Genomic DNA, 24951 nt, shown 5'->3' on the forward strand with positions numbered 1-24951 from the left:
GATCTCAACAAAGCATCATAACTGAATTCTTATCAGCTGCTCTAGATAGCTGTTTAATTTAGTTTAAGTGCTTTTACATATTTAAAACCAGCAGATAATATTTTACTTGGTCAATGTTAAGCATTAATGTAGTAAAAGTGTAGTAAAAATTAAGCTAAAAATACTTTAAATGTAAGGGAAGAAGGTAAAATGGGATGAAGTCTAATTATCAAACTGCCCCTCTTTAAGCACTTAAAAGCACAAACTTTCTGCTCGTGCAAGACAGATAAGTTTAGCAGCTGTTGACAAAATGCAAGGGACATTAGTAGCTGCCACTTACATATGAACGCTTACCTTAGTACAGCCAACTGCATTTTCTAGACCTACTTTTCTGAAATTTGAATATAGGTAAAAATGGCAATGAATGTGGTGTCCTCACAAAAAAGAAGACTTCTTTTTAACACCCTCTGCCTTTAGTGCAAATTCAGTTATACATGTGGAAGATAAATGCTTAGTTTTCACATTGTGAGATAATCTCCATGATTTCAGGTGTTTGCTTCTTTGCCATTTTACCCAGGAGGACTTGCGAAGTTGTTAGCTAAACTGAAACTTTGTGGAATTCAGACTCTCATTTCAGAGAGCAGGTGAAATCAGATGTCATAAATTTAGGAAAATTTTTAGTTTTCTTGGTTTCAAAGCTCCTGTACTGTTCTCCTATTGTAATAATCATATGCTCATAAAATTCACAACTTATTTTCTCGAAAAGACAACCTGTTTGTTGATGGGTCGGGTTTTTTTGTCCTTTTGACGGAGTGTGTTTGAACTAGTAATAATGCATATATGTAGACTTCATTTGCGGTTTAGCATGCCTGCTTGTGCTACCTCGAAAACGAGGCAGAATGTGTTTAGAGATCTAGCCTGGAACAGTATTTCACATTTGTAGACTTGTGTAGCTGTGAAGCCCTGGTAATAGACTGTTCCATTTAGTACAAGGAGCCAGGTGTTCCCCACCTGAAGGTTTCTTTTTGCATCGCTTCCTGCTATCAAACTTCCTGCCTTTTAAACCTGAAGACAAAGAGAAAGTCTATTTCAGGATATTCTTGCTGATCACTGTTATACGGGCCTGTTTTTCCAACTTGAGCCAACTGCCTTACTGTGAAGCTTACATGTTGGTTGAAAGCCTGATCCTTTTGCACACTTTTTTCCAAAAATTCCATGTGTTCCCATGTGGCCTGTCACGTTGCAGTGGGGTTTCTTTATGGTCAACATTATAGGCTCTCAGAGTAAAATTCTTCTACAAATTTTGTAGACACTTACAATCTAGAAATAGTACAGTGTGATGGACAGGCATGTAGGGGGAAGGGTCATGTTTCTTTCTCCTTCTGTCCTGTCAACTTTAGTCTTATGGAAACGGGCTATCTATCTTGTTTAGTTGTGCATATTTCATCTTGCCCTCTGCAGACACTAATTTCTCAGATACTTGGAAGTATTGTCCCATTACTGTTTCGCATATAGTGCAGGTGCAAAATGCAGCACACAAGTCAGCAGGCGTCTAGAACTACAGTTCTAAAAAAATTGCCTAGAAGTTGAACACTTCCACAAAATTGTTGATGCAGCTGTAGTCAGTATGTTTGCAATTAACGTTTGTACAGAAATAGTTTTTAGTTGCTAACACTGAAATTTCTCATGCGTGTTCTCTGTTTTCGTTGAAGAACCATGGTAATAAATGCAAAAGAATTCTGGGTTGGTCACAGAAAAAAATAGAAAACATGTATGGAGTCAGACATGGTGTCATTAGAGTTGAGCTTATGTTGTTAACAGCAGTAATAGTTCTGGTAACACTAGTCGTAGTTCAGTATCTGCAATGTATATGCATACAGTCAGTGCAACGTTAGGATGGACTCTATGCTGTCAGATCCTTGGTTATAGAGTACTCTCCTCTGGTAACAGCTGGTGACAATGCTGAATTGTAGTCTGCCCAAACTACTGAGGCTGTGAATTGGAGAAGGATTTTTCTTTCTGTGGGGTAGGTGCTCTGTCTCAGCAGAGCATGGGTGAAACACTGATCTCTTAGTGATAGCTCTTACGCTGTGACTTCTACAGCAATATTCTGGTAATCAAGGGAAAGATACTGTGTGTCCTCAGCAGAAGCAGTAGAAAGTGTGTTGTCTGACTGGCTGCTTGAGTCTAGAACATGTGAAACTCATTAACCTCTGTAGTGTTCTCTATTTCTGTTATACCAATGCAAAAACTCCTAGGCCTTGTTAGTGTCTGGGAAGAGCAGAGCTGATGGAAACCTTATCCCTTGTTAGTGCTACTGCAAAACTCCTGACTTTTTCTGTATGTGAACTTTAAGTTTCAGAGTGATCTCATTGTTCAGTTGAGCCCAGGCTGGCAGTTTCTTTCAAGTCTCTCGTCACTGTTGCTTTGAACAGTGTTAGCTTACTCTTCAACCCTAAATCTTTCACTTGCTTTAATATACGACTAATTCTAGGACATCTAAACTAACCTTACAGGAATATGGGAAGAAAGTGTGGTCATATACTTATGCTTTAATCTGAGAGTCTAGACTTGTTGCCACCTTGAAAGTACTGTATGTGGAGATGAGGTAGGAGACAAACTAGGCAAGTTGTTTTTCTTCTTTCTTCGTGTCCCAGAGGAAGCAAGAGGAGACAAATAGTATGGCGTATCTGTGGAGTGGCTTAGTCTGCAAAGTGACTATTTATCTACAGTGTAGAAAGCTTTAAACATTCACATTCCCATAACAAAAATGAAAATTTTGAGGATGGTAGGGCAGTGAGTAGCTGGAATTCCAGGTATTTGCTTATATAGCACAAGTGCCTGATACAGGGAGGACCACATGAACAGACAACTACAACTTTGCTGCTTTCCCAAAGAGGTTTGCTATTTTTGTGAAACTCCCCAGCTCTTTTTCCATCTCAGCCTTTACTCCCAACGTGTGTGATGTTTGCAGTCCTATACCACTCTAATCTGTCAGATGTTTCTGCAAGGTTTTGAGTGTACTCGTGGTGGGAGAGTAGAGTAGTTTGGCAGCTAAAGGAGGAGCTAGCTGAAGCTGGATGCCCTTTTGTGGTGTGCTGAGAGGCAGGGGTTCTTGCTAGCTGCTGCTTAGTGGTGTTCTGAGATAAGGAAAGCGTTCTGGCAGCCTGACAATTTCTGATTTGGGCAGGGATGTGGACAAAAGGTATTGCCTGGCAAACTATCTTGCAAGCAGGATGACTTGTGCAGACCTTGATTAAAAACCCAATGGGATTGGAGGCAAATCTTTTTTTATGTATGGTGACTGTTTGATCTCTTCTCTGGAGCAACTTGCTTAAGACATTGAAGCATAGATTTTCTGGGGGTGGGTGTGAAGGGGAGGGTTGCTGTTAACATCAGCTTTTTAATTTTCAAGATAGCCCATGTTTTAAACTCTGCAGCTGTTAAAATGCAATCTCTGGTGGTGGCCTGGGGACTCAGTGTGTTGTAGCACAAAGGTAATAAAATAATTTTGAACTTCGTGTGCTTCTTGGAAGAAAGTGCGACAGCAGAGCGTTGGCCTCCTTAGGTGGTTGGGGTACTGTCCTGTTGTCTGGACTGCAGGAATAATCCTGAAGGAGTTATGTTTTCAAACAAGCCTTATGTGTGAATCCAGAGCAGTATGAGTGGTGACTTTGTCTTAAGCCTATTAATGTTGTATCCTATAGTTACTCTTCTCTGATTCTGCATATTGCTCTTTAATGTTATTGAAAATGACTTAGTGGCATTTACTGTGCTTTTTTCATAGTAAACTTCATAATTTATTGCACTTTGCATGTCTCCTAGAAGTGAGTCATGCAAGCAGGTGGAAATGAAGGAACTTGTTTCATCTTATGTTAATGAAGATAGCGCTTGATTGTCTTTGCACTTCCATACACTAGCTTTTCACTCTTTTGCAGGCATGACATTGTTTTGACCTTTCAGAAGTTTATAGGCTTTGTTTTTACAAATATAAAGGCAGCAAAAAACAGTTTGACTAAACCTGTATAGTCTGTTCCAGGGATTCAGTTAAGTTGCCTAGTTGGTCAGTCCTCACTACTGACATTTTGGAAACATGCTATTTTTAAAATGGTTAAACAGTTTATTCATCCATATATTAACCTGAATTAATGAGCTGATCTCAATACACAGCATAAGCAAGGACTTAATGTTTTAAAACTGGAACTCTTTTTGTAAGGCTAAATATGATTAAGGATCTCTCTGAATCAGAACATCTTCATTAAATTACTCCGCTTTTCAGCAAGAACTGTGCTTTTTGATGGGGATTAATGCAATATACGTTCTCTTGCACTTTTCTGCAGGCAAATTAAAATTTGCTCTTGTCAGTGTTTACAGTAACTTACAAGAAGTCCGTGAAAGCATTGGGTCTTGCAATTTGATACTGGTCCTCTAGTGGTGTGGGATACCTTGTATGCTTTTAGTAGAGGTAGAGCTCTTTGTTTCCACCTTGGGAGTCCCCAGGCTGCCTGTTTAGCATGACTTATCACTGTTTACTCTTTCATAGGTGCTTGTAGGTATGTATTGCTGTTATGTCCTAGCGATTCTAGGCCAGCTGTTTGAATAAATGTTAATTCTAGTAGAAACTAGTGTGTGTGTTAAGAGACCTCAAGTAATCTGAAGGTTTTTATAGCCATCACTGCTTTTCAGGGTAACTGTGGTGCGAGATTAGTGTAATGTATTTGTAATAAACAAGGTGTGTTTCAGTGAAGTCTATTTCAGTTTGGGTAGCAGTGTTACTGACCTGCACACCCTGAAGCCCTTTCACTCCAAGGATGTCATGTGGATTATAAGGACCTGGGTATCCCTACAGAAAGTGGGTACTTCGTCTCAGCCACCGCAAGCAGAGTGGTAAGTAGTAAGACTTCAAGCTGCAGATGGTCCTAACTGGTTCATGGTTGGTCTGTTAGGTATTGAAGCAGCTAGTATATCGCATTATAGAAGCAAGACCTTAAATATGTGCAAAGAACTTTCTTTAGCTTCGTGTGTTTATATTTGTCTTGCTATATGGTAGTACTTTATTTCTACATTTTATTTTCTTTCATCATGGTACACTTCAACTGGCAGTTCTTACAATACAAATTTGTCAGGCTGATACCGTGTTTCTTTCTGCACAACCGCAGAAAAGGATTTATTATACTATTTTCTATGGATTTTTTGTCTTCCTGGAGTATGTCAAGTGTGAGTAGAAGTAGACAGAAAGTTGTAGAAGGCAATAGAAGAAAAATGTGCAAGCCTCTAGTTTTAATGACATAATACTTTAATCCACATGTAAAGGGAAAATAGCTGACACAAATACAGCTCAGATCCTGCATTTCATTTTATGATTCCTTTAACAATTTCTGTAAACTTCCCAAGACTAAAATTTCTGTTAACTCCCAAGAGTTATGAAAGGCACAGCAGTGTTATCTTTAAGCTTTCCACACTATTAACCAGTTGTTTCAGTTACTTCATTTTTACTTTTTCTTATTTGAGACATTTGGTAGGACTGACTAAAACAGAAGGAGACTGGTAATCTGAATTCTTTCCTGTCTTCTGAGTTTCTGGAGCTATTGAAGATAAGTTGCTTTTTTCTCTCCTGGTCTTTCTGGTACCTACAGCTTCATGCAGGTTAAGCCACAGCCCTTTTTGAAATGCATTTGAAGCGTAATGTTGCTGCACAATAGTTTTGAAGTCTTGAATCTATAGCAAGATGCATTAATTATTTCCCTCTGCTCTCCCTTTTTCTTAAATTAAAAAAAGCTTCCTTCCAGAATAATTTTGCTGTGTTCCTATAAGCATTACTTTGTGGAGACAACAGTTTCAAGTAATGAAAATGTCAGCTTTTCTCAGCATATCATTTTCCTGTGTGTATTTACCAACTACAATGAGAAATGGCTTGTTTTCTATTACTCGGTATTGCAGATTAGTAGTTCTTGTTTGTTAATCACAGCTATTAAAACTGAAAGAAAGATATTCCCCTTTGACATAACTTGCAACGACATATTTTTTGAGTTGACAGTTAACACTTAGGCTAGGGAAAAAAAATTATCTTTTGACAACAATTTATCATTTTGTTACTGTTTTTCAATCAGTAAAGACCAGAAAAAAACCCACATGATTGACAGCAACACTGCAAGTTAAGTTTTGCAAAATGGGCCCTAGGGGGGAAAAATAGTTTTCAAACTTTTCATCACGGTGCATTTTAGGATGTCTTTCAAAACTCTGAGATTAAGTAGCAGATAGAGCCTGAAAGAAAAACAAAACAAAACCCCAACAATAGTATGTGTTCATGTGAAGTTTGGGAAAAGAATTTATGTTCAAGTGGTGTGCTAGTCTTTTACTTGGATGCACAAATTACTGCATGCTTCTAAACACCCCAGCAGTAGAACACGATGCTTTATCCATCTGCTTATTATCTAAGGTGACTAGGTGGTACAGTAGGGCAGAGTATTTAACACTGCTGGCTGTATTCCTGATGGGGAACAAATCAACTGCAAAAGACAAAACTTACCAGCTGCATAGAACATGTTACTACTAATAGGGGTAAAGCCAGCTTTCAAAAAAGTGACTGATTGAGCAAATTTCGTATACTTTCACCTTAGCATAGTATGGAGCTTCTACTTGTAATATGACAAGCTAGTTTGTAAGAAAGCATGCTCCCTAGATCAGTCATTGTTATTTCAAGCAGTTCATGGTTGTCTCTAGTTATGTTTGAATATGAGAGGCTGTAACAGACAAGACTGTCAGCGTTCAACCTCCTGCAGTGTCCATAAGCAAATGCTCTGTTACTTTTGCTTGTGCGAAAGCATACACCCTCCCAGGCAGTCTCTGCTTACAACTGTGTTTTTGGGGTTGAGATTTCCTATTTGGACATGGTGTATCTGTTGGTAACCCTCAGATAATGTCTCTTCTGGCTTACTGAACATCTTTGATCGGTTCACGTAAATCTTAGCATCCGCAATACCTCCTACCCTTGACTTTCTCTGTCTGCTGTGGGGAAGAACCAGAGCTGCACCATCATTTTTCTGTCTGACATCAACAAGCTTGTGTTGATGAAGCAGGAGATAATGGTGTTCCTCACATGTGAAGAACCATGCAAGATGTAAGGCAAGAGGATGGCACTAAGCTAATGAAAGGGTAGAGTTGAACCTGGCTGAGATGAAACTTAAGTGATTTTTAGGATAACTTACAGCTCTGTTAATAGCTATTTAATTACAGACGTAATCTTCTTACTGTATGGCAGGATAAACTGTCAAGTACTTTGATTAGTGCTTCATCCTTTTTATTCAGTCTTCAACTTCTGTTTTTCCAGAATCAGAGCAATAGCTGAGAAACTGGGTTTGGGAGAAAGAGCATCAAAGTATCAAATACTGAAATCTAGTAGCGATGATGGTTTACAGGTGTTTTCTTGCAAGCTGCCTAGCTTGCTGGCTCAGTGGGGTATGAGTTATGAGTGTTCAGTAAATAGAATCCATCTACTGGAACTATAAGCAAACTGCAATTAAATTGGGGATTGCTCAGTGGCTCATGCAGTTTCTCTCATTTTGCTGAAGCTGCTTTTAAAATGCAGTTCAAGCCTTAATGCAAACTTCAAAGGACTCAAACTTGTACAATAATTTATGTTAAAAGTAAATGGGAAGAAAGCAACACTGATGATATTCTGTGTTTATTCTTTTAGACCTTCTTGTTAGAGAGACCATGGCTGTGTAGGTAGTTTTAGGTACAGTTCTGCAGTGAATTGCATTTCTGGGTGTGTGCTTCTAGCCTTATTCAGTGTCAAAATAATACTGTGGTAATCTTTGGCTTAAATCAGATGCAGTTGACAGTGGTGATTTATGAAGATGCAGTACCTTTTTTGAAAAAGAGCTGGTGCCAGCTTAATGACCCCCCTATCTTGGCACACCAGTGCTCTGTGGGCTTGTCTTCTCAGGATTGCCGTAGCATACTGTGGAGCATCTTGAATTGCAAATCCAGACAAAAGGTTTGAGTGTTTTTTACTCCTATATCTGAAGCTCTTTATCAAACTTTTCATGCTCCTGAAGTTGGATTACAGGCCAGAAGAGGCCAGAAGTGCTGTCGATCTTTCCCATGGCCACACTCGCTTGCCTTCAGGACATCGTAGGCTGTGATTACTAGGTTGATCTTAACATAACCCTGTGTCTCTTATGCAGTGTACTTCTGCCTTTGTGTGCCGGTCAGGGAACACACCTCCACTCTGAAATTTTCGGGCTTGTGAAAAATTATATGGGTCCATGAGATGAATTCAAATGAGACTTTGTATATAGGCTTGTATTGTTGTCATGTATGTTTCTTTTAACAGCATTCTTCCACCAGTGTGTGCAACTTTAAGAGTGATGAAAGGCATAATAAAGCCTAAAGTCAAGTTGCTCTGAAGTCTTGGTCCTGTTTACAAAGATATGAAGCTGATTTGTTCTTACAGTACTTTAGTGGATCTCTACCAATTAATTTCATACACAGAGATAGAAATTTACGGGTTTAAACAAAGTTATGATTAGTTTTAGAAAATAGCGTTTGATGTTAAATGAACACTTGCATGGCTGGTGGCAGAAAATGTATTAATGTTCACTAGAAAATGGACTATTCTCTTTCAATCAAGGACTGGCTGACAGATGTTCAAGGAATAAAGCACTGAAGGCAGCATGTGTAGCTGCAGTTAAATTACAAAAAAATAGTCCCCGGTCTGCTAGAATTCTTACGTTTTTCTTCTGTAGAAACTCAACAGACACTGAGTTTCAGCTCCTAGACTTTATGACTTAATTTCAGAAGTATGTTTTTCACTGTCATACATTGATGCAAATAGTATGTCTTTTTTTTTTTTGGAAGATAGGCTTTTTTAGCATTTCTTTTGTGTGATGTTGTAGTTCTTGCTACTTATATGCTTTAATTCATTATTTTGCAAGAAGATCTTTTTTGCAGAAGTTGAAATAGCCTCAAATGACTGAAATGTCACTACATTGAAATCAATGACTGTATTGTAGAAAAATCCCATTTTTTTCAAATGCCTGCTTATATTAAAAAATTTTTGATTGCCCTCTGTGGAAGGTTAAATGTGTGAATATGTATTATTTTCTATTGCGATTTTTAATTTTCCAGAGTATGATTAGTGTGTGCTTGTGGAAAATTTTTGTACTAGGCCATGAAACTAGTTTTATAGCTTAGTTGTATGTATTAGTTTTCAGATGTATTATTGACCAAATATAAGTGTTCTGATTTGTTTTTTTCTTTTTATTTAATATGTGTATCAGGATGATCATTTGAAATTGAATGATAGTTTCAGGTTTTTTTCTTCTAGCATTGATAGCACTCAATTAGTGGGGCTATTTTTCTTACATTACTTCCACCTGTTAAGGAGATCAGTAAGTGGAGGAGCAGCCAGGAGGAGTGCCTGCTCCTTAAAATGAACCAGTTTGTTTCATAGAACTCATTCAGTCTTACCTTACAAGAAGTTGAGTACATACTGAAAAGGTTTTGAGAGCTGATCTTAGGATTCGTTTTGGCTCTAGCTGTTTTTTTGTGGAAAAAGCGATTAACTGCAGTTGTTGATTGTCTATTCCGTTTGGTCTGCAGAGCTTACAGGAATGTTTAAGAATTCGAGAGGAGGTGCGGGGTTAGCTGAGTACTCTGGTAATTTAATCAACCGTTACTTCCAAAAGGTAGCTTGCTCAGCCCTTGCATTGGGTATTCGATAGCTCTGATGGGAAACAGCAGCCAAGGGCTCCCTCGTGTGGTGGGTGTGCCAAGCTCTCAAAGGCATCTTGCCGCGTTGTTAAAAGGCAAGTGTTTTGGCTCACACGAGTGGGGAGAGCATATTGAAATACTGCAAGTAGTTGACCCCGGGAAAAAATGCAGCAGTAGAAACTCTTCTAGTACCGAAGCTGCTGGTTTTTCAGCACCTGTTAGTCATCTGGTAATAATACCATTGTATACTGCTAATGGAGCAGTGCTGAAAAGAAAATACTAGCTGTGTGCTCAAGCAAAGATAAAGTTCTACAACATTGGGTCTGGATTTTGTCAGCAGTAGCTATTTAGAGAGGAGAATCCTGAGGACACAGATTCAGTAGACAACCGGACAGCAGGAGACTTCAAGAGCAGAAGATAAGTAGGCTTGATATTGGCCAGAAATTTCTGGGGTCGGACTTCATGTTTCTGCCCAAAAAATATTCAGAGAAGACCTAGTAATTTACCAAGCTGCATTAATCAGTGTCCTGGTTTTGGCTGGGATAGAGTTAATTTTCTTCATAGTAGTTGGTATAGTGCTATGTTTTGGATTTAGTATGAGAATAATGTTGATAACACACTGATGTTTTAGCTGTTGCTAAGTAGTGCTTATGCTAGTCAAGGACTTTTCAGCTTCCTGTGCTCTGCCAGGTGCACAAGGAGCTGGGAGGGAGCATAGCCAGGACAGCTAACCCAAACTGGCCAAAGGGATATTCCATACCATATTACGTCATGCTCAGTATATAAAGCTGGGGGAAGGAGGAGGGAGGGGGAGGATGTTCGGAGTGATGGGGTTTGTCTTCCCAAGTCACCTTTACACGTGATGGAGCCCTGCTTTCCTGGAGATGGCTGAACACCTGCCTGCCCATGGGAAATAGTGAATGAATTCCTTGTTTTGCTTTGCTTGTGTGCGCAGCTTTTGCTTTACTTATTGGACTGTCTTTATCTCAACCCACGAGTTTTCTTGCTTTTACCCTTCTGATTCTCTCGCCCATCCCACCAGGGGGGAGTAAGTGAGCGGCTGGGTGGGGCTTAGTTGCCAGTTGGGGTTAAACCAGGACAATAAGTCATGAAATAAAACTACCATATTAATCAGTTGCTCTCTGATTATGATGTTACGCAGAAACCAATATGTGTTCGTTTTTAGGAGTGATAAAATGTTGCAAGGCTACTGAAAATGCAGCACTTGAGTTTACTGTGCTTTTGTAACCTCACAGGGACTTTTCTTGTATTATACAGATCTCGCAGTATTTCAGAAGTAGCTTTTGAAAGGGCTTACTTAACATCTGTTAAATTAAAGTTCATACTTGTCTACCTTTGAAGCCTTTCTTTTAAGGTGTAACAGATTGTAAATGACACTTGAGCACTTTCAGGCAAACTCTTGTTAACAGGACTGCATAGTTCAGATGACTGAACTCTCTCTTAATATGCATTCAGCCCAGTAGCATTGAGTAAAGAGCTGTTGAAGATGCTGCCTTTGGCACTTGTGTCTGAAATAGTATTTCTTCTTGGTTCTGAGGTCCCTACAGGCTTTAGGGAATGTTCATCCTGAAACTGAGTGGTAGCTTGTAGGCTGAAAACATAACAAGCATTTTACAGCCAATCTGTGCTCCAAGGTCTGTTATAAAATAGACTGTCATCCTTTGGCCACTGCAGAAGGGTGCAGCTACATGGAGACATTCCTGCATGTCTGTCTAGTTACGGAAGTTTTCTCTTGTTACATGCTGTCATCCCACTTTTTTATTTACTTCCACCTGTTTTCCAGATTTACAGGTATAGGAGTCAAAAGGGAGAGGATCTCTAGTTTAGCCTTCAAGGAAGCTGTCTGATATGAAGGCTCATGTCCTTTCTGTGTTCTGTTTTGGAAGTGCAGCATGGAGGAATTTAGCTGTTACATGGCAGGTATATTAAAGCTTTAGAAGACAAGCCACTGTCTGTGGCTGTGGCAGCTGCTTCCAAAGAGAAAAAGGAAGGAAATAAAGGTTGTCAAGTGTACTTTTTCTTGCAAGAAAAGTTGCAGGCAGGCCACTTCGCAGGGAGGTTGAGAGGAGGGGCTGTAAAACATCTTAATTGCTGGTCTGGTGTGGTTGAGCTAAATGGCCTGGTTCAGCTGTTTGTGTAACTCCTTAACATAACAGTTGAATCTTAATGCAGGTTTGTTGGAAAGAAGAAAACAGGCTTGGTGGGAGTAGATAATTTAATTTGGAATGTCTTTCAGTTTTTCTCACATTCCAGTGTAGTTGAATTACTGTTTGGAAATAAGCTCTGGATTTTCCAGAGAAACAGGAAGCTTAGAAGACACAGTAAAAATCATTTGAGAAGAACAAACTACTAAGAGGTGGTAGTCACATATGGATTTTCTAGGGAGAGTAAAACCTTTGTCATGTTATCCTCCATTTTTCTAACTGTTCATTACTATTTACATGTGCTGCCCTCGGTCCAGTTGGGGCATAAATGGCTGCCTTGGACAGGTGATCACCACTAGCAGTCCAGCCCTTAAAACTATCTGTCATTAGACAAATGATAGCAAGGAGACATCACCAGCTTTTAGAGTGTAAACACTTCATTTGAATCTAGAAAAAACATTGTGCCTTATCTTATAATCAGAATATATGACCTCTAAATTGATAGCAAAGTAGATGGGGATGTGTATGCAACTGAGAATGGCAGCAGATGCTGCAAGAAACAAGTGATGTCAGGTTCCCCCTTCGAATGGAGGAGATGAGCTATATTTACTGTGGAAGTGGACTTCAAGTGAAACCTTTAGACTACAGCAACCAGCAGGAAAATAGGTGACCTGTTGCTCTGCACTCTTACTTGATAATGTCCTATTAATTGTCCTATCTAGAGCAATCTCTAGTCTTACATGACGGGTCTCACTAGCTAGTCTCCCAACACTGAACTGGGGGATGCCTCAGGATTCCTAGGCTGTTTCATGCAACTAGGTGTTTCATGCATGAACACTTCTCCAGCAGAGGATTTTTCTAGGTGGTAAGATGCATCAGTGTTCAGACAGCTTCAGTACTTACTTTTTCTTTCTTCCCATGTCACCAACTCTCTTGCTTATCTCTGTTATGAATAATTTGGGTAGTAACAGGGCAATGGGAAAAATTGCCTTGTCTGTAGATCTCCTATTCTGCCCCAAGTTCATGAGAGCTTTGCATAAGTAATTAACGGTGATCAAGTGAAGTGAGCTGGCTTTTGAGCAAGTAATTGCTTTTAAGTATTCAGTAATTCAGCAGTAACCTCTTTTAGATGGTGTAAATAGCTGTGCCTCATGGAAATGTACAGTGCAGTGTAGTGGTGCATTTTTTTATCCCACAATCCTTCTGAGTTACCTTAAGGAAAAATTAGACTTGGTTTGGATTTTGCTAAACAACCAGTTAAATTTCGCAATCTTTTTGTCATTTGTTCACTTGTGTCACATCTCCAGTAGTCTAACCTAAGTCTTTGTCATGATTTTTGCTTCCAAAATTCAGTTCTTGCAACAGGCCTCTTCTATAATCTGTCACCTTAAAAATGTCGAAGCAGTTGCTGGAAATAACCAAGGAGTCCTTTCAGATAAGTAGAGTTGTAGAGTGAGATTATTCCTATTCAGAAAGTTGAACGTTTTTGTTATCAGAAGGGGGAAAATGTTGTTTTACCAATTGTATTAAGAACAGCTCTATTCTGCTTTAAGGAATATTGCTGTTACTTTTGAAAGCAAAACATTAAGAATGGACAACAGGTGTCTCTTCTATCACATCTACTTTATATGACCATTTCCTCTGTGGATAGCATCCATTTGGGACTTTCTCTGAATGTTGTATAGCAGAGGATATTCTTTGAGCTTTTACAGCTGTGTGCAGTATTTAATAGGTTTCATTTATAGTAAACAAGTAAACAAAAATAAGTAAAAAAAAAAAACAACCAAACAAAAAAACCTTGGGCAGGATGGAACTAGTTTATTTGTGATTCTTCCTCTAATAAGTATTGTGAATTAGAGCCTGTGCATTTTCAAAGCAAAAAAAAAAGCGACATTTCTCAAGGCATAGTAGGAAATTCAGGAGCACTGTGACAATGGCTATACCTTCCTACTTGTTTATTTCCCTCTTCCTGCTTGAAACTTTTTGGTCTTTCACTGACCGGTGCCTCTGAAGTCTGTCTACTTTTATTTCCTAAATACCGAATCATTGTATTCTTTACTTGCTTCTTACTTAATGTTAAATTGCTTTGTCTACACTTTTCTAGTGTGCATGTGGATCTCCACTCTCTCTTGAGTAGTCCTTTCAAAGAATGATTAGAATTACATTGTTTGAAATTACTTTTTGCCAGTCTCCTCTCAAAATCCATTCTGTATATTGACTGTGCCAAAAAGTAATTTGGCACTATGTAATAAATTACTCTTTAATTTGCATCATCGTCATCATACATGGTGGTCAAGTGATATTTATGAAGGTTGTAAAATTGAAACAGAAATGGAACAGTTTCCCCCTATTAAAATGAGTAGTATGGTGCTTTCCAGTTCGTGTTTTCTCTTACGCCTCATACTCAGAGGTTGAATGTTTGTCAGTCACCCACTTAGTGGTGGATATAGCATGCCTACGTTCAAAGAGATGCCTGACTGAAAGGACTTTTTGCCACTTGAACAAAGTCAAATTGAAATGTAAGTGTCAGTTACATAAAACATAAAATGTAATTAATGAATACGAACTTTCAAATCATAACCTTTGTTTTAAGTCTTTGCTGTCTTACAAGCTTGTGAGATGCACTTCTACTGTTATGTGGGGTTTGGGTTTTTTTTCATCAGATTCTGCTGAAGCAAAATTCAAGTCAGACTGCTTTTCCTCATTCATTTCCTCATTCCTTCCAGATTATTTTGTCATTTTGACTTTTCCTACTTCAGGTGATTTCTTCTTTTACCAATCATTTAGTTAACTGCTATTTTATTCTACACCACATTGTCTAATATTCGTAGTCCAAACATAAAAAGTAGTAGAAAGTGTACAGAAAAGCTTTAAACAGTGCTGTGAAATAGCCACAAGAACTATTGAGGAGAAGAAGCTTAACTGATAGTTTGAGCATGTAACTGCTCAAGTATTGCTCACTTCTGCAAATGAGCAGAGCTTGAAGGTGGTAAATATTTTCTTCTTAGTGGCACAAGTAACTCACAAAAATAAGACACTCACAGTCATTCCTTTCTTTAGGATAAGAGAAACTTTATAGTGTTTATAGGTCTGAGTTATGGAATAAATAGCTGGTGTGCACAGATAGTCTCTTGTCTGTGTTGAAATTGAGTAGGCCATAATTTTGAAGGTCTAGGAAAGGCTAAACTGGATATTCAGAATACCTAAACACATAATAGTAGACAGAGCACCAGGACAGCTCCCTTGGAGAGGTGTCAGAGGTTTTTCAGACTGTGTCATTAAGCACAAACTGGAAAAACAAAGCTGAGGCAAGAGACAGATGAAGCTGACCCTGTCTTAAAACAGTAGGACATTAAGCTGCTTTTTGATATACATTTAAATCTGAGAATTATTTAAATTGTGGACAACTATAGATTTACCTTCTGTCTTCCATCACACTGTTGTGGACTCAGGCACACAATCTTACTTTAAGTGTGTTACTAGACTTGGAAACAAGTGTGTGTTCTGCAGGAGATTTCTGTCTTTGCGAATGGAGTTTGTTGTAGAAGAGGCACAGATGGCAGAGTCCAGAGCTGTTTTCTGTCAGTGTTCAGATTAATCTTTGGCTTCAGGCAATACAAATTATTGAATAATGAAGTTCCTCTTTGTAAATATTCTAAGTGGTGGCTGATTTGGTTTAAGTGCATCTAGCCTCTACTCGGTTTGTCCTGAAAGCAAAAAGTTTAGACATTGAGGAGGGGTGAAAAGCTGCACAGGAGAACTTTGAATTATACTGGCCAGGTATCTCTAATTTTGAGTAAAATTTGGGTATGCTGCTCTTTCTCCATTTGATATCCATAATCAGATGGGACTTCTCTCTGGCTTGTAAAGCCGCAGTGGTACTAGTGTAAGTTTGGACTGAAGTTCTGTACATCAGTGAAACAGATGAGAACTTAGAAGCTCAGTTCTTCTGTAACCCAGCTGGCACTTTCCCACCAAGTGAGAAATACCACTGGCTGTCAGACATACTTTGCAATAATTGGGATATCTGATGGGTCATTTGAAATAGCTGCTTCTGCTGCATTTTATGAAATGCTTATCTGGATTTTCTGAAACTCAGCCATGTGCATATGAACTGGCAAACCGCTTAAACAAGCATCTTCCCTTAACACAAGCAGGAAGACTTAAGAGTGGTCCCTCAAGCATCTGATTCCAGACATGAGGTTCAATTTCCAGTTATTTGTATTGCTTGTTAAGAGCCAAGATTCATCTTTCTTATGTGCTTCTGTGAAGAAAGTGATTTTTGACTCTGAATTATTGATAATGTGTAATCGAACCACTAATCTTCAGGCAAAATTTCAATCTCTTTAAGAAGTCTTACCTTTTCTTAACCTTTTCAAATATATAAGGCCTTTGGAATGTCAGATCTGAACACCTTTGAATTTTAGATGATAGCCCAAATTAAACAAAACTGAATTAAATAAAAGAAATCATTCACAGAATCATTGAGGGTGGAAGGGACTTCTGGACATAATTTAGTCAAATCCCCTTCCTCAAGCAGGTTCTCCCTGAGCAGGTTGCCCAGGACCATGTCCAATCAGACTTTGAGTATCTCCAGGAATGGAAACTTCACAACTCCTCTGGGTGGCCTGCTTCAGTGTTTCACCACCCTCACAGTGAAAGCTTTTTTTAATTGCAGAATTGCAGAATAAACCTGCAGAAATGAATTCAAGCTTGGCCTGAATGAATTACTGGATTTTGCTTGTGTAGCTTCCTAGGTTAGTCTATTAGTATTCATCAAGCTTAACTAATAGAATGTCTCCAGAAGAACTGGTCATGAATTACATCCTTTGTAACAGCTGCATATGGTCTTTGCCTTCAGTGGTCTGGGTGTTTTTAATGTGAAAAGTAGATCACATGAACAGAGGGGTAGTAGAAATAATTTCTGCACGTCTTTTTCTGTTCACTCTGGAATTAGTAAGTAGTGTATGGGGAACGTCTTACATGAAATAGCTTTCTCTTAGAGATTTTAACTTCTTTTAAGGTTGTGGTTTAAATGAGTTCCTTCCTAGGAGATTAATAATAGAACCAAAAACTAAAAATCAGCATTTCTCTGTTAGGAGGTAAGACTAAAATAAAAACTGTGCACAAAAAGAGACATTCCTTTAAGTTGCTCTTTTTTGGAGACACTGCTGGGAAGAGTTCTGCAGACAGTGGGAGTGATGGAGGTGACAGGTATAGAAATTGCTCTACTGTAATCAGACTAATAAGGAAAAAAGCACTTCAAGGGTAAGGAACTTAGCTATATCTAGGTAGAGCTGTAAATGAATACAGAAATGCTTCTGCATATTTCCATATTGTTCGTTACAGAAACAGAATTGCTGAGGTTGGAGGTGCCTTGAGATCATGTAATCCAACCTCCTGCTGAGAGCAGAGTTATCTAGAGCAGGTTGCTCATGACTTTGTCAGTTGGGTTTTGGATGTTTTTTGTTAATAACTTTGCATATATAACCTGTTCATGACTTCATCTAGCCGATTTATTTGTGTTTGTGTGTGCTGTTTTGGGGAGGAGATAGGGAAGAATGGGGGTAGCTTGGGGGGGGGTGGGATGGTGGTAGTGTCTTCTAGCTTTTGGTGCTATGGTAGACTAATTTGTACAAAATTATGAATGCCAGCAGTGGTGGGCTTGTTACTAAACCCTCTCATGTCTTATTTAATCAATTACAAACTTCCCATCAATTTTTCTGCTTTATTTACTGTTTAATACTTGCCATATAGATACCATACAAGAACTTAATACAGCATAGGTTCTTTTCTGTCTTCCCTGGCAATAAATGAATTTGCAATTTGTACTTTGTGTAATATTGTTTATCCTTTTGTATATCCTTTATATTGTTGTATCTCCAAGCTAATCTTTCAAACTAGCATTTTGTGAATTAGATATATTGGATGCTTCACTTTGGCTTGTTGATTGGTTTTTGGACCTTGCTTCAGTTCCTTTAAAAAAAAAAAAAGATACGGAGTGTGGGAGTGGTGTTTCTGAAAAGCTCTGTGCTAATGAAGGATAGTATTCTTACTAAGTGGTATCCTTTTACTATGTTAAATTTTTCTACCTATTTGCATTCTTAGACACTAAAAATATTTTTAAAGGGGAATGCTGAAGGCAGCTAGTTAAGGATGGTATACTTTAGGTTTTGAAGTTGTCAGGAGATGACTACTGCTAAACTTGTAAGTGTTTAATAAGAAGTGCTTAGACAGAATACACTGTTAGAAATCAGCTGTGGTTCGGTGATTAAGAGCTAATTAAAAATGTTTTATGTCCATCTATCATCTGTATTAGAAATGTTAAAAGAACCTGAAAATGTTGCATCTCTGTTGGATGATATATAGCTCATGAGCAGGTATTTGTACCAGTTACTTTGTATATAGGAACAAATCTTTAAACTCGCTGTTAGTGAGAGGCTCTATTTAGTGTGTGAATAACATCTGTAGAAATGTTCAGCTTCAAATTTGGCTCAAATTCTGATATTGAGGTATATTTGAAACACTCATTTTCAAGCACTGGTCAAGAATTCTGCCACTATACTTTCTATGTTCAATTATAAAGTTCAAAAGTGAATGAGTAGTGGATTTTTGATGTCATCTTAACCTTGAAGCTGCTGCATTTCCTCTAGTCTCTAACAGATCATAACAAACCCCTGAACCTATTTTGCATAGCAATTTTCAAGTCTTTTCATTAAACTGACTGTAGCCATTTCTGCATTGAACTGAGGGTAGTCCATGGGAAGAGAGGAAGCTAGTTAAAAAACACTAATCATACTGGAAAAATTAGGTGGTGTGAGCCTTTGAAAATTTGTTGTCTGAGGCAGATACTGTTCTTTAATATAAGCAATTTTTGCTCAGTGTGTCTATATAGGTTTTACACAAAGTTAGTTGTCCATTGCATAGCACTGCAGTACTAATGATCTCTCTTCCTTCTCTTTTTAATCAGGACAGAGCTTGGGTTATGGTTTTGTGAACTACGTTGACCCCAAGGATGCCGAAAAAGCTATCAACACTCTGAATGGATTGAGACTTCAAACTAAAACCATAAAAGTATGTAGTGTTAATTATGATTTAAAGAAACTGAAGTGTTTTGACTTCCTGTTAATCAGATGCATAATTTGTTTTCCCTTTCCAAGTGTAACTTAAGCATTCTGCTAATGTCAGTAGAATAGACTAGGACTTCACCATGTAGCAGATGGTTAGTCCTTTGTAGTCTGTTTAGATCTAGAGAGGTAGATTATGATTAAATATAGAAAATGGTGACTTTTTTTATGTACTTGATAACATTTTAGATGTGAGCTTGAATTGTTTTAACAAGAAATTGTGTTGTATGCTTTAGTTGCAGAAATGCAATATTGTATATAGTCTGAACACTGCACTATGTGCTTCCTCCTTACTTTCTCAAGGAAGATGGTATAACTTGCTTATTAATATTCCTTTTTTTAGGTTACCAGTGTCTTGTTTCTCTTACAAATCCTTAAAATTAAATGCTGAAACAACTATTTTGGTTATTTGTGAATCACTGGACTCCTAGGGCTCTAGTCTCTAGGTCTTTAATGTTTGGGATTCCTGGGTTTTCGTTTGTTGTAACTCCTGCATCTCTTGTTTACTAAATTCAGTTTCTTGAATTTCTAGAAGCAGAAATCTTCAGAGTTACTTTTTCTCATTTACTGTTGTATTCCATTATCAGAAGAGTGAGGATATTAATTTCAGCAGTTGTTTGGACTCTGAAATCTTGAAAGAGAGGAAATGAAATAAAATTTATCAGGGTATGCAGATTTTTGAACACGTTTCCCAGGTGTTGGTCCCTGAAGACAATCCATGTTCCAACCAGCCCATTCTTCCTCATTAAACAGCAGGGTTTGCTAATTGACTGCTTAGATAGTGACTGCTCTCTAACTAGGATCTTGTTTGAGCCATAAGATAAAGCTTACCTCTAAAAAGGTTTGAACTTAAAAAGCAATGCAGAGCCACTTAAAGATGACTGAGACAAAAATAAGATGGCAATAATTATGACTAGAATGCCCTACCTATTCTGGATTCATAAGATTTGATGAAGTGGATTGCACTACTTGAAACTTAAAAATACTGCTGTTTAACAAATGGTGAATCATGGCTCACAATAACAACAGATGAAAGACTGGATAGATGCTTTGCTGCAGGAAGGTCCCTATGTGCTTCTGGCAGACTTCTAGCCCACAAGCAGTCTCTCCCATTTTTTTACTTTGGGGAAGATTGAGGAAAGTCATTTCGTGCTCCAGGTTTTTTGAAGCTGTCTTTTGGGTGGTGGTGAGAAAGAGAATGGGTTTGTGTTCCAGCAGTATTGCAGGTACACTGTATCTTTGCGTGTAATGTCTTGGATTGGACAAGTAAAAAATGCATGTGTCCAGGGTGATAAGTTGGAAGTTCTGGTGACTGTATAGCCAGGCAAAAAAGGATGTTGTTATAGAGAATCAAGCCAGGTCTCCGAAATCAAAATGACAAGGGGGTATTCAGTGATTTAGTTTATGCTGCCAGTATATGAATTCTTAATCCTCTTTCACCTTGCTAAGTGATTAATGCAAACAGTCACTGTATTTCTGCAACTAAAAATTGATTGTAAAAAAGTCTCGGGGGGGAAAAAGTGAAAATGAAGAACATGGATGTGGGTGATGACACTGGTGCTTTTCCTTTCCTGCCTTCCCAGGACACAAAAGTAGACTTGTAGGTTATAAACACTACAGGTGACACTGTCTGGTATTGAGACTAAATCTTCTGTGTAAATTTTCAGGGATTTGTGCCTTAGATGTCCTTAGCTAAAGAAAATCTGAAACATTTCTGTTCTGAGAAGCCAAAATGATGACCTCTTCACCAAAATAAAAAAATCTCTGTTTAGTTAGAAAAAAAAGTATCTGTAAGTGTTGCTTGTTCATATCACGTTCTGACTCTACCCACATTCAGCTCTGTTTAACTTCAGCGTATCTTTCACTGTTAAGTGTGCATGACTTGAGGGGAAAAACTGCTTTACTCCCTTCTCCTTTACTCTTCATCCTTCTTGGACACAGGCTGCGTTTCAGGCAGTTTTCACAACTGGATTCTCCCAAGATGTTGTTTGAAGAGGCTGGTTTTACCTCCTTCCACACTGCAGAAGGAGCAGAGGTTAGGGGGATCCCTAATATGTGTTGACGCTAAGGCATTTGTACGTTGGACAGTTGCTTCTCCCGTTAAAGGAACTAAGATGGCTGTGTGGCAGACTTGAAAGGAGACTTATCAAGATACCTTTATGTATGAACCGGTAGAAATGTCTAGCCTACTGTGAAGGACTTTGTAATTCACATATTCACCAGATCAGTCTGGAGGCAATGCTGAGCAGAGGCAGCAACTGGGGTGGAGGGAGTCGTTTGAGATCTCAGTGCCAGGACCTTTGCAGAGACTACTTACAGTTTATAGACCACAGTGTTCCTATTTATTCAGAGTCGATACTTCAATTAAAAAAAATCTGTGGGCAAACTCAGAATTCAACCCTTAGATTTACTTTCAGCTTTAAAAAATGGATATAATTGAGATTTTTATATATACCTTCATATGGAAAATGATGGAATAGGATAGTGCTAGTGGATATTTTGACTTCAAAAGAAAAAAACTAGATGCTTGTTCTCTCAAACATTTCTACAGAAGTCCCAAAAGTGTACAAAGTAGTTCACTAGATTGATGGTTGGAAGTGTTTGTTTCCTGTTAGTCTGCAAAACTGTAAAGAACCTCATTGGTTATGTGATGGACCCTAACATTGTGGCTGAACTGAGAACATTCCCACTCAGAGGGAATTGTCCTGATCCTGGTGTGTGATGTTCTGGATTGGGGCCATGACACATACCTCTGATCCACTGCTTCTGTAGCAGCCTGTTAGTCATTGGATATATTTCTCTGATCTCTAAAAGGGGATGCCACCTACTGTTTTCTTGAAATAAAATATATTGAAAAGGTTGATTAGCAAAATGCTGGCTTAAGTTTTTCTGTATGGGTAATGATACTAAAACCTGTTACCTGATACCTTTTTAAAAAGAACATTCTGTGGAAGGCTTTATGGAATACCTTATTGAACTATTTGCAAAGTATCTTTGCCAAATTTCAGATCCATACCTCCAAAGCAAGTCATAGCAGTCTTAGGCTTGTCTAACCCGGTTCCAGTTGTGTTGCCTTCTGATTTGACCTGAATATTAAAACTGTGGGGTGGCTATGCATTGATGTTGAAGGCACATCTAGGTGTGTTAGATACCAGAACCCCACTCTGCTAGGTAATACACCTACACTTATTAGATGGTGCCCTCTGTGGCATAATTTATGGTTTATTTGCAATGTAAACAGGCTTATTTTTATTGCAGGTAGCCTGTGAAGTTTGAGCTTCATTTAATTATGCAACTTTTTTGTGTGAAAACTAGTATCTTAGAAAAGGTAAAACATTTTCTGTGGCTTCTCTTTTGGAAGAAGGCTGCTGCTGGGAAGCACTTTGGCTCTGTTCTGTTTAAGAGCCAGTGAAAAAGTGCATTTCTGTGCCTGGAGTGATTTTTCTGCTTACCCACTTGCTTGTCCATGACTCTCTTTCATTTGGGTTGTCCTGGAAAGATCAGTTCTTCCCAAACTCAGAGGAGCAAACAGCATTATAAGTGATAAGAAAATTTAGTGCGTGTTTTTTTGGCTTGGCTTCTGCTTGGGAGAGGGGAAATCCTCAGTGGCTTCCCCTCCCCTTGCTCCTGGGAAAACCCCTTCAAAAAAAAAAAAAAAGACAGGTGAATTTATTGTGAGATTATCCAAATAGGAATATCTTTCAGTGTGATGTAAAAGACTTCCACATTAACAAGAAAGTGTAGAAGACTCTGTCTAAAGAGGAGCGGGCAAACAAATGGCCTATCCTTGAACTGGTGTAGAGCTGTTTTAAGATCCTGAATAGCAGGCCTAGATTATCAGGGGTTAGCAGGAAGACACAGGAAAATCTCTTTGGCTTTTCTCTGTGGATGCTAGACTGCTTGAATGATGGACATGGTCTTTTGTGGATCGTGGCTGCCAAGGGGACACAGCAGGTGGCAATAATGCAGTGCACGTTCCTACCTCACAAGGTGAAAGGGGGTTGAGGAGCTTCCTGCTGTCCTGTCCCCAGCTCTCCAGTGTGAGAGGCCTGAAGTGGCAGAGCCTCTGCGTGCGAGAGCTGGCAGATGGTTTTGTTAGTCATTAATGCTGGTGATACATGCACAGACATGTATGCAAATATGCATTGGAAAGGGGAAAAAAAGTAGTTTGTCCAGGCTAGAGGCCTAGGAGTTGTCCTTTTTTATAAGATAGCATTGATTATCTAGCTGTATTTTACCTAGCTAGTGCTTCTTAAAAATCAGATTTAGTAAGGTTTCCTCCTCTTTTAAATTCTTTGGACTATTAGGGTGTTTACATGGGTAATTATCACCTGTCAGGGGAATAGAGATTTAAGAAATATTTATCTAAAGTATTAAATCTGTAGGTTTTCTTCCCACTCCTTTATAGCTTTGCATATATTTTAAAAAAAAAAAAAAATCAGGCTTAACAGTAACATTCTGCCAACTTCCTGTTGGAATGAAGTTTGACAAATTCTTTGGCTACAAGCACAGATCACCATCATCACCTAGTTAAGTGCGCTACTATAGAAAGCTGTGTAACGAGAAGAGCCAGTTATGACTTCAGTTGAAGAGTGAATACTGAACTATCAGCTTTACAAATGCCCAAAGAAGCGCAGTACAGCAAGGGAAGACTCAAGTGAGGGATGTGCGACGACTTCATTAGTGTCCTCTGAGGCACTGTGTCCTGAAAACTTGGCATTATGCAATGCAGTTTCACTTGGTGCCTTGAACCATTACTTAGATTTACAGTAAGATTCATTTTAAAGGAATTATCTTCTAACTTAACTGCTTAAGATCTCCACTCTTATGAACTTCTACTTATTATAGTCCTGTCAAACACTATGTACACTTAATGGAAAATAACAAGATGCTGAAAAAAGAAACATGCTAGTTTGATTTCTGAGTTAGTGCAGCAGATGAAAGATTGAGATTATTCCTGTCTTCACCATTGATACTTGTAGAGGAAAATTTTGGTAGTGTCACTTTTTGTAGTAATTTTTTCATTAACTAATGTCCCTGGGGAGCGAGGAAATACATATATTGTATATTTATTGTATAAAAAGTCTTATTAAAATACCAGAGCAAGTGAGCTGTCAAGGTGAGAGAAACCCTCCCTACCTTCTCGATTTTTTTCTTCCAGCACTAAAAAACATTGATCTAGTGAGTAGCAAAAGGGCATCCTATTTGGAGGTTTAATTAAAGCTAGTGAGTTTTACTGATGCTATCAATCAGCAAAGATTGAGAGAGGGGGCATGGTGCCAGACCATTTAGTGGTCTTGACAGGGTAATTAAATACCTCAGGACTGTATTCTCAAGGTAAAAATTGAAGTGCTGTAGCAGATCTGAAGCAGAAGAACAATTTGTCTTGGAACAAAGGTAAAGGTGTTTTTTTCCCTTGAATTTCTGCGGGAGTTACATAAATGGTAATTACACAATCTTTTAGCTATGTTACAGTTACAGCTTAAACAGCATTTCCATTTTAAACCCCCTCCCCACCCCACACATGCCTTTTCACCCCCAGGTAAAATTCGTTCTTCACTGAAATTCAAATCCCCTGAGACTTTGAATGTTACTTAACCAATTTAAGCTGGCTGCTTGTTTTTCGTGTTGCTGAATAATATTGAGAAGAGGATTCACTTCTGAATGCATATTGCTGTCAGTTCCTGTAAACCACATTACGGCCACACGGTTTTTCATTAATGCCTAAGAACTCTGAGGAAAATAACACAGCATGTCAGACTGAACTACAAAATGTGCTGACCTCACCTTCAGCAGCTATGTAGCTTGTTTTCTATTTGGACCCTAGGTGCTGTGTTGCAGCTGCTTTCCCTGGGGCAGAGGATCCTTAGACCAATGCAGCTTACCCTAAGGCTGCTGAGCAGGCTTGCAGCCAAAAACCTTAGTGGTGCAGTAGGGTCCTTTCTGAGCCTGCACAGGGGGTT

At 38.6% G+C, this 24951-nt stretch overlaps 1 protein-coding gene across 4 annotated transcripts in view; it reads left to right on the plus strand.

Moving 5' to 3' along the window:
• ELAVL2 (ELAV like neuron-specific RNA binding protein 2) overlaps window positions 1-24951 on the plus strand; it is a 61066-nt gene that overhangs the window by 13754 nt on the left and 22361 nt on the right. For all 4 annotated transcript variants that reach the window (XM_009581918.1, XM_009581919.1, XM_009581915.1 and 1 more), the window contains exon 3: window positions 18832-18935. In XM_009581918.1, the coding sequence (XP_009580213.1) occupies window positions 18832-18935 (104 nt within the window). The remainder of the gene's footprint in view (window positions 1-18831; window positions 18936-24951) is intronic.

This window comes from Fulmarus glacialis, unplaced genomic scaffold, assembly GCF_000690835.1.
Source record: "Fulmarus glacialis isolate BGI_N327 unplaced genomic scaffold, ASM69083v1 scaffold8047, whole genome shotgun sequence".
In the NCBI taxonomy this organism is placed as follows: Eukaryota; Metazoa; Chordata; class Aves; order Procellariiformes; family Procellariidae; genus Fulmarus; species Fulmarus glacialis.